At 36.7% G+C, this 13,787-nt stretch overlaps 1 protein-coding gene across 1 annotated transcript in view; it reads left to right on the top strand.

The window, feature by feature from the left end:
• Positions 1 to 13,787, top strand: part of CNTN3 (contactin 3) — a 249,938-nt gene that overhangs the window by 225,644 nt on the left and 10,507 nt on the right. The window contains exon 19 of the mRNA XM_049640891.1: positions 3,804 to 3,987. Coding sequence (XP_049496848.1) covers positions 3,804 to 3,987 — 184 coding nt within the window. The remainder of the gene's footprint in view (positions 1 to 3,803; positions 3,988 to 13,787) is intronic.

Here is a 13,787-nt window from a genome sequence, read left to right as displayed (position 1 = left end):
TGTGGTCACCAAGGCTTTCTGAACCCTTCCGGGAGGGCTTCTCATGAAGGCTTCACTACCTAGGCATAGATGATTAAATCGGTGATATTTAGTCAACCTGAGTAACTCAACCTCTAGCCTCTTGTCAGTAGGTGGGGCTGCAAGTTCCCACCCTCAAATTATATGGTTGGTCCCCCTGGCAACCAGCCCCTTTCTTAAGGTATCCTGCAGCCACAGATAGCTCATTAGCATACATACTGACACATCTCTTTGGAGATTCCAAGGGTTTGGAGCGATCTGTATGCCAGGAAACCTTGGCAGAGACCGAATATGTATTTCTTAGTATGTCCCAGTGAATCTCTGTAGTGGGAAAGATGGAGATGGCATTGGTTCAAATCATCCAGCAATACTGAATGCTTAGTATGTGCAGGCTTTGCTGTGAGTGGTAGAGCTCTGGTAATGACCAAGACAGACACTGCTTCAGATGTGTGTCCCCAGCTTGGCATCTGCCTCTCCTGCTGTCCTCCATGCCCAGAAATGCAGTGGTTTCTCTTCACAGGTGCACACTCTGCACTAGCAAACCAAGGCACAGTGACACACAGCTGTTCAAGAGGGTGAACTATAACTCAGGTCTATCGTGATAGGAAAATGTTGAGAGCCAGCTATTCTTATCACGCTGTCCTTTGCAGTAGATTTACCTTTTATTTCCCTCCCACACACTAAACTCAGAGTTTACTTTGTGAAAATTTCTGTGTGTCTTCAGTTCTGGACATTTTATTTCTCGGACATTTTATTTTCTCTTTTGATTGTTGCCTTTTCCTTAATCCTTCCTGGAACTCGGGTTGGAACTTCACATTTGACTTCGATATCTCTTAACTTTGTTTTCATTATTTTTTATTTTTTCCTCCATGTTCAGGGTTTATTAAATCTCTTTTCCATCATGTAGTCTTCAGTTTAATTCTGTCACTGATTTTACTTTTTAATACTGTATTTTTCTGGTATTTTTCAAATACACCCAATTTGGGTTTCTTTGTTTTTAATCTTCTATTCTTGGCAAATATAGATTCAGTTCCTTCTTTAATAAATCTGGACATTTTAAATATACTTATTTTAAGATCCACTTCAGATCACTATCTTGTAGCTAGTCTCCCACTAGTTGAATCTCCTAAGTTTCTTTCTTGTTAGCGGGTTCTTCATGTGTTTTCTAATATTTTTCTCTGATCATCTTTAGTAGATGCAACTTTCATGTTCTGTCTTTGTTACATTAACTCTTTTACACCAAATATAACATATATTTATGTATGCATATATATTTATATATACACATATATTTATTCTATATCATCTTTTTTTAATTGAAGTATAGTAGACACACTCAAAACAGTTATATTTGCAGAGATTTTCCTGCAATGTAGATATTTTTCCTTTCTTCTTCCCTGCATTGTGGTTGTGTCTATAAAATCTGAATTAGCACAGAGTGATATTTTGTTTTCTCAGGTGTAGGACTTTTACCCAGAACACAGCTGGAAGGAAAGACATGGTCTTAGTCTTTAATAAAAGATGATTTTCCCTCCTTTATTTTTCTTACGTTATTTTTTCCCTTTCCCTCCTTTGAAAAAAGACTATCGGGGCACCTGGGTGGCTCAGTTGGTTGAGAGACCGACTTCAGCTTATGGTTGGTGAGTTCCAGCCCTGCATCGGGCTCACTGCTATCAGCACAGAGCCCACTTCAGATCCTCTCTCCCCCTCTCTCTTTGCCCCTCCTCCACTCATTCTCTCTCTCTCCCTCCCTCTCTCTCTCTTTCTCGAAAATAAATAAATATTTTTTAAAAATGTAATTATCAACCCTTACAAATATTCTTGACCAAAAGTTTATAGAACACAATTGATTAACTACTCACAGAAAATTGGGAATATTAATGTACTGCCTTGTTTCTTTATGTTTGAGTTAATACACATGTATTCAATTTTTTAAGTAAAGCTATGTAAGAAGATTACATAATCAATTCTAACTAATATATTCCAATTTGGCACAAATTTTCTCCACTGTCTATATATTTCTAATATGTGTCAGAAACTTAGATCTAAAAATAAATCTCTCGTTCTGGTACACGGAGTACTTCAGAAGGATAGTGCTATCAAGGACTTTTAAGTGCTTTCTATAAATTTATTAACGATATTCTTTATGTCAGTTGAAAATTATTTTCATTTCTTCTTTGAATTAGTCATGTAAGGAACACTTCTGTAGACAACTTATATTGAAGTGATTTGACATATCAGAAAAAGAGTGGCCCATAAGAAGAGGCCAGATTGCCCTGATTGAGTTACTTAACTCCTGAATGCCTCTGCCGTCCCATCTGTTGATATTTTAATAACTCATAATTTTGTGATTTCCCACCCCCCAATGTATACTATAGCAAAGGCCACAAGTCAATCTGTCTGTAACATTTTTTTTAAATTACTGGTTATGTGTCATTCTTCTTTAATAAGTAGATAATGCTTTCAAGGGGAGGGAATGGTGTCTTGCCATTTGGGAGTTGTCTGAACCTACCACTACCTAGTATTTATAATTGTTGAGTTCAGAATGTATGCCGGTTTTTGGTATCCATTAGCAATTTACTTGGCTGTGGCTTTATAAAAGACAGTTATTTTGCATGTTATCTTTAATTAATGAATAAAATCCGTGGAGTTTTCATTTATGATGGTAAACGGGGTCTGTTAAGATATGTGGATTTTTTTTTTTTTTTTTGCTAACATGTCATCATCAATTTTCAGTGTTAATTCAGTGCTTTAAAGGTGTAGAAACTACATATTCAAGTTAGTCCTGATCATTTGGGCTTATATTCTTCTTTTGAGGTTTTTATAAAAATTAACTCATGTCCAAAAGAAATCCACATACACCTATATATGGATGGACACAGCATTTTACATGAGTTTAAGGGGTCCTATATATAAATATAATGTGAATAATAGAAATATAAAAATATAAACACACACATATACATGTGTATGTATATGCATGAATATGTATATACGTACATACATACATGTAGGGAAATAATTGTTCTCATGTAATATTTCTGGGAAAAGTATTATTCTTTCCTACAAAGCATAGTAATACTTTAGAGATAGGGAACATGTATTTTTATCATATTTTTCCTACCCTTATTTGTTTTTTTAATTAAATATCCCCCTTAACTTACTTTATACTTTATACTACATATGCATTTATCTTTAACATCTCATCATTTTGCACGATTCATAACTATGTCAGTGGCTTTCCTTTTCTCCTCCACAGCTCTGCATGCACAGGTGGGATTGTTGACAGCTGGCCATCACTGTAGTACAATCCAGTGGCCAGCTGGCTTTTGGATGGTGCTTTCTCTGACAGTTCACTTTCTTCACAGAGGGAACCTCCACCATCCAGTGGAGGTTCATGAGGGCTGTCAGCATTCTGGAGTTGAGCTCAGTCCTGGCTGGTTAGGGCCTGAGAAGTGAGAGCAGCTTGCTCTTTCAAATTTCTTCATTTCACCCTCATTTCCCCTTTATAAGCTATAGTCTAGTAGTATTTAGCACTTACTCTCTTTGACTTTATCTGGCTTCTTTGTGTACTTGTTTATTCTCTGTCTTCTCCTGGAGTCCCTTTTTGTCTCACTTGATAACCTAATGGAACACCTAGCGCATAGTAGGGCCTTAATGAGTCTATGTTCGAATAGTTGAACATAAATACGTTACAGTGCCGATCTTAATGAAAACCACCTAATATAAAAGGTGGTATTGTTTGTGTCAGCCTTTTGCATCTTTTCTGTTTTTCTGTCTACCAGGTGCGGTACTGGAATAATGGAGAAGAGGAATCGTCGAGCAAAGTGAAAGTGGCGGGAAACGAGACGTCAGCCAGACTCCGTGGCTTGAAGAGTAATGTGGCATATTACACAGCTGTCCGGGCGTACAACAGTGCTGGTGCTGGTCCCTTTAGCGCCACGGTGAATGCAACCACAAAGAAAACTCGTACGTATATTCCGATTTTTTGAATGGTAGGGAAGTTGTTTATGATAGCCTTCTTTATCATTTAAAATGGACAACCCAAGTCCCTAAGCACAATGAATATTACAAACCCAGTTCCAAATGCTTGTAAACTGCAAGTCACCCTTGTCTTTGACTTTGTGATATCCCTGAATCTTCAGATAGAAACCCAAATGAAAATAAATGTGTACCTTTTGAAAAAATCTTAATGTGAGATGTTTACTCAAGTCTATGTACTTTTCTTTTAAAATAAGTAAACTTAGGGGCACCTGGGTGGCTCAGTCGGTTAAGTATCTGACTTCAGTTCAGGTCATGATCTCATGGTTCATGGGGTCGGGCCCAGTGTCAGGCTCTGTGCTGACTGCTCAGAGCCTGGAGCCTGCTTCAGATTCTGTGTCTCTCTCTTTCTCTCTGCTCCTCCCCTGCTCGCTCTCTGTCTCTGTCCCTGTCTCTCTCTCAAAAATAAATAAACATTAAAAACTAATAAAGTAAGTAAACTTAGTTTATTTTCATGTTTTTTTTAGTTCCCTAAAGCTTGATGATTTCTGTTAAACATGAATAAGTTAAAGTTCACACCGAAGAGTCGAGAGTGATATTCTTCCTTTTTTTTTTCTTTCCCACCTTATTCAAAAGATGGCAATGTGCATTAAAAAGTTACCACCAGAAGTTGTTGGTCCACGTGAATATACCGATATTTTAAAAAATATAATCAGAGATGTCAGTGTTGCATTCAACGCTGAGTCTTTGTTAGCTAAATATTCACAGGTAAATTCACAAGCATCATTTACAAACTATACATAACTTGGCTTTAAATTAGACCACAGGAAAATCAGTGATTTGCAATTCCATAGTCTCCCGCATATATATCAATGAAACTGATAGCACAAGTATATTTTTAATCAGTGTATTAATAACTTCTTGCAATACAACCATTTGGATTGTCCTTATCCTTGTAATCATCATAGCTGATAATAGTTAAGAACATTCTATGTCCCAGGTGCTTTACATGCATTCCCACATTTAAACTTCCTAACTACCAGATGAGGTAGGTATCATTACTTTTTTCCAATGTACAGGTAAGGAAAGTGGGCATGACAGATTACGTACTTTTAACATAATAATCCATTACTTTTATTTACAGAAAACTATTTTTTTCTTGTTTTCAAAATTTATTAACTCAGTGAAAATGTTTGCTTAACTGGCTTCATATGGGAATGAGACATTAATTTTGCTTCATTTCTAGTTTCATTACTGCATTTCTCTCTCCATATATAATATCCAAATTTTTGTGGAGAATATACACTTATTAAATAAAATTGCTAAGTATACCAATAATATAGGGGTGCCTGGGTAGCTCAGTAAATTGAATGTCCAACTCTTGATATCAACTCAGGTCATGATCCCAGGGTCATGGGATCGAGCCCTGCATTGGGCTCTGCCCTAAGCATGGAGCCTGCTTGAGATTCTCTCTGCCTTTCCCTCTGCCCCTGTCCCCAGCTTGCACTGTCTCTCTCTCTCTCTCTCTAAAATAAAATAAAAATAAATAAATTTTAGTAAAAATTACACCAGTAATATAAAATTAAATATAATTGGCTAACATTGTGGATAAGTTAAAATACATATAAAACATAATTCTACTACTTTAGATTTTAATTAGCCAGTGTTAATTTAATCAGTGAAGTTCACATGTTCATCTTTGTATTATCTATATAAAAGAGAACTTGGTTACCAATTTAGTATAATGAGATTGCAGAGCAAAAGTTTAGCAGCAAGCCATTATAAATCTTTGGTGGCATACATGTACAGGCAACCAATACATGTCATAATTCAGTATTATCCCTCACTAATTATTAGGAGAATCCTGACCCAATCTTTTACTCATACTACACATCTAGGGTTAGATGAAGGAGTATTTGGTTTTGGAAATACTTGAACTAAAAATATTCGGTGTTTAGAACTTCTTGCTAAATATGTTTGGTATTCTCAGTAACAATTCTGAATTAGTAAGATTTAAATATACATCATCATTTATATATTCAAAGCACAGCATCAATCAAAAATTCTGATTGCAAGAAGATATGCAAACAAGTTTATCTGGCTCTTTCCTCTGACTTAATAATTGATGTGATTACTTGCTAGAAAATTATGATTGTAAAAGCCAGTATGACATCATGGAATCAGTGAGGAACTTAGCAAATTGGTAAGGCACAAGGAAAAGACTTACAGATCAATAAGAATATTATGATAATGTACAATGAGTGAAATAAAACTGTAAAAAGAAGCAAAACCCTTGTATGATTTAGGTGTAAAATATAAATACCCAGTCTAAAGTAGAAGTTTGCACCAAGAACGATGGTGATTATGAGTTTAAAAGCTCACACTTACTGCATAATTTGCTGTGACTGTTCTAGGTATGTTTCATGTATTGATTCTCAGTTCTCACAGCAACACCATGGGTTGGAAGGTGATGGTAGCTTCTCTTCAAGGATGAGGATGCTGTGGCATATAGAGGTTGTATGACTTTGCTGAGACCACAGACTAAGTAGCAGTATAGGCATCCAAATCCAGACATAGTCTTAATCAGCGTGCTATCCTCTCTTTCAACCATATAATTAGGATATCCACATCCCGTTTAACACCAGTATTTACTGGGATTTTACTCCACGCTTAGGAAGTGGGTAAGGTGATCAAAGATAGACTGGACTCCTTTGTTCACAGAGCTTTTAGTCTGACGGAAATCCCAACAATTGAATGAAATCCCTCTGAACGTGATGCATCCCTATTGCTGCAATTGAATGGGAGTGTGCGTGTTGATCTGTAAGTGTTATTAGGGGAAAATTTCCTATATTGGGTGGGAAACGCTTAGAGATAATTGAAATCCTTAATTATTCTAAGTTTGGATATAAATAGCATGTGTTAATTTTTCAATTTTATGTTAATAATTTTTCTTTAAAGGTACAAAAATGCAAGTAAAACAGAATCCTTTAAAGCTGGTGTTATTACTGTTACTGGGAGCTTTTAATAGCCATCCTAACCTTTGACGTGGATTTAGCTTCAAATCCTATTTAAGAATTTTGGTAAGGTTTTTGTGATTATCTCTCTGAAGAGCATTATCATCATGCTTCAGGCATAAAGAACTAGCATAACATCTTTGATTCCTTTCTTGCTATCTGTTTTCCCCTCTGGATTGTAAACTTTATGGGGAAAGAATCCTTCTGTGTCTTGTTCATCCAGCCCCAGTACCCAGCATGGCGCTAGGAACCACTCATTAAATATTGAGTGGGTAGCTAATTGGAGGAATGGCATCTAAAGAAGCAGGCCAGCCTGAAGTACTATTATTAATCAAATATACTTCCTCTTGACTGAGCATTGTGAATTCAAAACACTTACGGTAGTCTTTTACCATCTTGCTTAAAATGTGCAAGTTTCATATACTTGTAATCATGGAATTCAATATGCAAGACTTTATAGCAGTACGGATCTTGTGTGATTATTTTTGATTAATGTAAAATAATACAAGGATTCTCAAGTTAAATACTGTAGCTTCCATTAAACACTTAATTTTTGATATCCAAATACTTGGTGTTTTTTGGAAGCATTTCGAAGGTAATTAGCCTCTTTAAGTAATCTAAGATGGTTACTTGCAACCCAAGGAGAGCTAACTCTTAAGAACATCTTGTGTCTAAAGGCACTGATGAAGAAAAATTGCAGATGGCATGTAAGTGATGAAATTTCTTGGCTTCTAAAAGGAAACAGACTGAGAATTTTATGTTCAGAGATTGCACAAAAGAATTTGTAGGGCAAATATTCTGCTTTGTATAACTAAAAAGTCAAGTGGTAATCCTGGCTTTCAGTATGGATGGATTTAGCACTCAAACAGCGTCCTCAAGAATCATCTAGTAAGACCTCAAACTGAATATTCCTAAAACTAAATTCTTGACTGCTCCATCCACTCCATTTAAAACATTTCCTTTCTACAGTATTCCCTACCTCAGTGAATTAAATCCCAGTGTTTGAGTTGCTCAGGCCAAAATTCTTGGAATAGGCCTCAACTCATCTCTTTCTCTCAACCCCAACAACTGATTCAGAATCGGACATGTGCAAGCATCCACCACATCATATTGCTTTCACAAGCTGCAGATCCTCACAGGAATCAGGGCAGTGACCCCTTACTGCTCAGCCTGTTTCCACCCTTGCCTCCCTAAGGCCACAGTGATGCTCAGGCTGTCCCCTTTCATCTCACTTCAGATAAGTACTAAATCCTTATAATGCTCAACAAAGCTTTATATGATCCATCCTCCAAATCCTCCTCTGACTCATTTTCTATTTTCCTCCTCACTCGTTGCACTTTCACTTCAGAGCCTGTGCATTTGCTGTTCCCTCTGCCCAGAAGGCTCCTTCTCCAGGCATCCAAATGGCTTACTCTGTCATCTCTTTCAGATCTTTGCTCAAATACCAGCTCGGTGCCATCTGACCGCCATATTTAAAAGTGCGTCCCTCATCTCCTGACACTGTTTCCTTCCCTGCTTTGTTCTTGGGCAGAGCCCTGACAACTACCACACATTCTGGAACTTGTCCTTATTTATTTGATTGTTGTCTCTCCAGCTTGCTTTGAGTGGAAGGCAAGGTCCTTCAGGGCACAGATTTCACCTGTTTTGATCATAACTTTATCCTCAGAGCTCTGTCTCCACTGTTAAAGTAATCATAGTTGGTGCCCAATAATATTTGTTGAACAGATAAGACTCTCCATCTCTTGGTTCTGTTCAGTGGTGGAATCATTTTCACCATGTTCCCTTTTCAGGGTAGAAGTATTGCAGTTAGCACCTCAAGGCTTATTTCTGTCAAAGAAACACCCTGGGAAAAGTAGACCGCTCCTTCCTGATAACTCCATTCAGAGCTAAGGATGGTTCTTCTTGGCCTATCCCAGAACCAGTTGTTACAGCCAGTTGATAGAAAACCTTCACAGGCCTGGCCTGAATCACATACCCAGACCTCACCCTGGAACAAGGGGAACCTGTATTTTTATGCCTTCAGTGATGATTATGCATGTATGTCCACTTGAGAAAACAGAATAATATTAAGTGGTACAACATTTTGCACCTGAGTTTTTGCTTTTCTAAATACAATGTTTATCCATGTAAGTTGAGCTAAAATCAATTACCTAAATTTATGGAAACCAATTAAGTGTGTCCTCAGGAAATGAAAAGGTATGTGAGTAAAACACACACACAAAGAATATGAATAAGAATATTTCAGAGGTTTTTGATAAAATGAATATTCCTGCTTCAAATACATAATTTGGAAGTCCTAGAATTTTTGTATATATAATTTAATTAGATAATTATCCACTCTACGTTATGACTTAGGAAATATATCCATACAAAGTTTCCCAAATTTTATATGTGATCTGTCTTTTCAATTTTTGCCATTTTTGTGGGCCTCTTCTAATATGCACCTAACAACTTTTCTTAAAAATCAACATACAATTTTTGCTTTCATAAACTTAAAAATAAAGCAGAAACTAACTTTCAGAGTATGGAAACTAGTGTCATTGCCATAAACAGCTACTAACAAAATAATAAGTTAAATAGTAATAATAATAATAAATACAATGAAAAAATAAGTTACTCTCTATTCTTAATACTAGGATCATGTGCTTCCCTGATCAGGCCTCTAAACCTGCTTCCTCTTTGTTTATGATGTTAGTAGTGAAAGGAGGTTAAAGACCTAGTATCCTCAAATCCAACTTTCTCTTCAAGCTAATGGTAAAAGTAAAGGGAATTTCTCTCTAGATGACTTAATGTTATTTGTTTAATTGGTTTTATTCTTAAAGGTTATTTAATTTGAGAGAGAGAACACACAGACGCACACAAGTGCATGTGCAAAGGGGCGGGGGGGAGCGGGGGTGGGGAGGAGAGAATCCCAGGCTGGCTCCATGATGTCAGTGTGGAGCCCAGCACTGGGCTCAGTCCCGCAAACCATGAGATCATGACCTAAGCCAAAATCAAGAGTTGGATGCTTAACTGACTGAACCACCCAGGCGCCCCTATTTGTTGAATTTTCTATGTATCACATCCCAGATATGTATGTAAACGACTCATGTCTGTGTATGATGTACCACAGATCAGATATAGCTATAGAATACATTGTTCACTAATGCGTGTTCCTCAGATTTCCAGTCAGAATTTCAGCGAATACAGAATCAAGTAATTCCTTTGGCCAAATGTGTAAATCTTACAAATTTTACTTTGTAAGAACTTTGGCACTTTTTTGGAAATCTTCCACTTGCCTACACATTCTCTAGAAAAGTTTAAATGTTTTTCTTACAGTTTACAAATTGTAATATTTTTATTATCCAAAGAAGAAAATATTTTGACCGAGGAAATTTCCAGTCATGTAAAAGAAAGAAAGATATTCTTCCCTGGCATTCCAGGTTGGACCCCAAGAAAAGTCTTTCCTGAGTTGCAGATGAGTTAAGAAGTAGATGTTTTTGTTGTATTGTTAAAAATTGAGTCACGTTTCTATTATAAGTCATTTGTTTATTTGCAATAATTCTAACGGTTCCAAAGAAAATATATCTCATTACTTGGGAGCAAATACCTTTTGGTGATCTGATTCCTGCACAATGTTACGTGCTTAAGCAGTTTGATGTCAGGTGCTGAAGTTCAACTCAACTCCAACTGCAGAGTATAGTGTCTAGCTCTCGGTAAGAACAACCACTTGTCATTAATTCACCTCACTATCATCAAGGAGCCAAAAACAAATTAAGAAATCTACTTAATCTTGCATAATTAATCACAGAAAACATATGTTCTTAACATTCCATATTTGTTCAAAATATGGAATGCCAGTTTTACCGTCACCGCTATGAACATATCACCTTTGAAAATTCTGGACAGTATTGTAATTAATATTAAGTATTTATTAATAATTATTATTAATTAATATGTATTATAGGAAAATACTGTATACAATTATATTAAAATTATTATATAAAGTTAATAATAATTAATAAATATTAATATTCTTAATTTTAACAACCTCTACTTTTTATTATATAAAATATTTTAATTTTTGAAAATTTGGGAAAAAAGAAAATTGTAGAGAAGAAAATAAAAACCACCCATAATCTTATTACTCAGAAATACCATCATTAATATTGTGGGCTTTAAGTTCTTTTCAGACTTATGTTCTATAGAATGTTTGTTTTATACAGTAGAAGTATGCTATATATTTAGTTACCTGTATGTCATAGCAATTTCCCATGTCATTAATAGTTTTCATAAGTATGTTAGTGTATGTATAATATTCCATGGTGATAATATGCCACAATTTAGCCCCTCTCCTATTGGTAGACATGCCTTATATTACTTGTTTCATCCGGTAGCAATGTTATAGTAATCTCTTGCTTGCAGACAAGAAGATGCGGACGATGTGAAATCTATAAAGCTGATATTGAGGAGTCTGTTAATCAAATACACAAAGGATATCATGATGGGTGCTTAAAGAACAATAGTAATAAAATTCTTGAACGTAATATTTTTTTTGTCACATTTGAAATTAGTGAAATAATTTTCCAGCCCGCCAATTAGTGTTGTGCTGTAAATATAGCAACCTTTCTACCAAAATTAAATTCGTTTTTATGATGTTTTAATTTTTTTAAATCTTTTGTAATGTTTATTTATTTTTGAGAGAGAGAGTGAGTGTGAGCAGGGGAGGGGCAGAAAGAAAGGGAGACACAGAATCCAAAGCAGGCTCCAGGCTCTGAGCTGTCAGCACAGAGCCGATGTGGTGCTCTAACTCACAGATGGTGAGATCGTGACCTGAGCCGAAGTCAGAAGCTTAACTGAGACACCCAGGTGCCCCTATGATTTTTTTCTATTTTAGCATACCATCAACAGTAGAAATTGAGCTGACAGGGGAAAAATCTGTAGCATGTGAAAGTTGAGATATAATTTAGCAAAAATTTAAAAATGTAGACCACATGTCAAGTTCTAATAAATGTGGAACTCAATCAGCCTATTCTGGGTTGGGCTTCTGCATAAGATAGTATCTGGAAAGTAAAATTGGAAGTCCTAATCGGTAAGTTATATTAATATGTACTGTTTTGTGTCTCCATTCCTTTACAAAAGTGTACTGTGGTGCATCAGAGCTATTTAGAATACTGATTAATAGCTATACCAGTCAGATTAGGCTAGTGCAGGCCACAGTCTCCAACCTCCAAATCTCAGTGGCTTAGAACTACAAGTGTTCCTGTCTTATTCATAGTCCATGTCCACTACAAGTATGATTCTGATCTGATCCAGGTTGTGTTCACACCAGCACCCAGACTGAAGGAGCAGCCACTCTGTGGGCCATGCTAGTCTCATGGCAGAGGGAAAAGACAATGGCTAAGCAGATTCTTTGATGGCTTTTGAAGCTGCCACTTGGGAATGGCCCGTTTCACTTTTGCTTGCATTCCATTGGTTGAAAGAAGTCATATGACACAGCCTGATGTCTATAAGATGCCAATGAGAAGGGGAAGTATCTCTTCCTACATCCCTGGGAACCACAGGCCCCATGGCCAAGCTGAATGTCGTGAGAGTGAGATAAATATAATCTTCCCATGAGAAGTAACAGGCAAAGGAATTAAAAAGATTTTAAACCACCTCAAAAAAATTTAAACAATAAAACAGTCGACCCTACCAGCTAATATTAAGGATCATGAATGAGATGTTTCTAGAGTATCTAAGAATATAGCTCAGGTAGCTGAGAGATCTCTAGAGATCCCTGAATTACATTTTCATCTTCCTTCAGTATCTACACCCTTCCTCCTTCTCATCCTTCCCTCAGCATCCACAACCTCAAGCCTTTAGAGAAATAACAAGTTTAAACAGTTACATCATGTGATGACTGGGTGGCTCCGTTGGTTAAACATCCGACTTTGGCTCAGGTCATGATCTCACAGTTCATGGGTTCGAGCCCTGTGTTGGGCTCTGTGCTGACAGTTCAGAGCCTGGTGCCTGCCTCAGATTCTGGGTCTTCCTCTCTCTCTGCCCCTCCCCTGCTTGCACCCTGCCTCTCTCTCAAAAATAAATAAACATTAAAAAAAATTTTTTTAACCAGTTACATTGTACAGTTTTATTCAATCAAGATGTATTAATTATCTAAATATGCCAATTAAATGTCCTTAAAATATATATAAACCACCCTAAACTAGTATTTGTTTTTTCTTAATTAAAAAAAAATTTTTTTTGACAAAAAGAGACAGCGTGGGCAGGGGAGGGGCAGAGAGAGAGAGAGAGAGGATGAGAGAGAATCCCAATCACCCATGCACCTCCTAGTGTTTATTTTAAAAGAGGAATGGGCACCTGGATGACTCAGTCAGTTAAGAGTCTGACTCTTGGTTTCTGCTCAGGTCATGATCTCATGGTTTCATGAGTTCAAGTCCCACATTGGCCTCCACGCTTACACCGCAGAGCCTGCTTGGGATTCTCTCTCTTCCTCCCTCTCTGCCCCTACCCCACTCCTGCTTTCTCTGTGTCTCTCAAAATAAATGAATAAACTTTAAAAAAATAAAAGAAAAGAAGAATGTGAAGTCAGACACCTTTAGTAGCCAGACAGGTAGAAATGAGCAGGGGTGGATGGCTGGGACAGTCTTTCCTTAGGTCCATTCCTAAGGTCCATTCCTTCTGATCTGATATTACACAAGCAATTAACAATCAGAAATCCAGAACTTACAGGAAAGCTCCTGACTTTCAAATATTGGCAACTAAGCAAAATTAAAGTGCAATGGGTTAGACAAA

Source organism: Panthera uncia, chromosome A2, assembly GCF_023721935.1.
Source record: "Panthera uncia isolate 11264 chromosome A2, Puncia_PCG_1.0, whole genome shotgun sequence".
In the NCBI taxonomy this organism is placed as follows: domain Eukaryota; kingdom Metazoa; phylum Chordata; class Mammalia; order Carnivora; family Felidae; genus Panthera; species Panthera uncia.
Note: the sequence above shows the minus strand (reverse complement) of the source record. Positions and strands in the feature narration are given on the sequence as shown.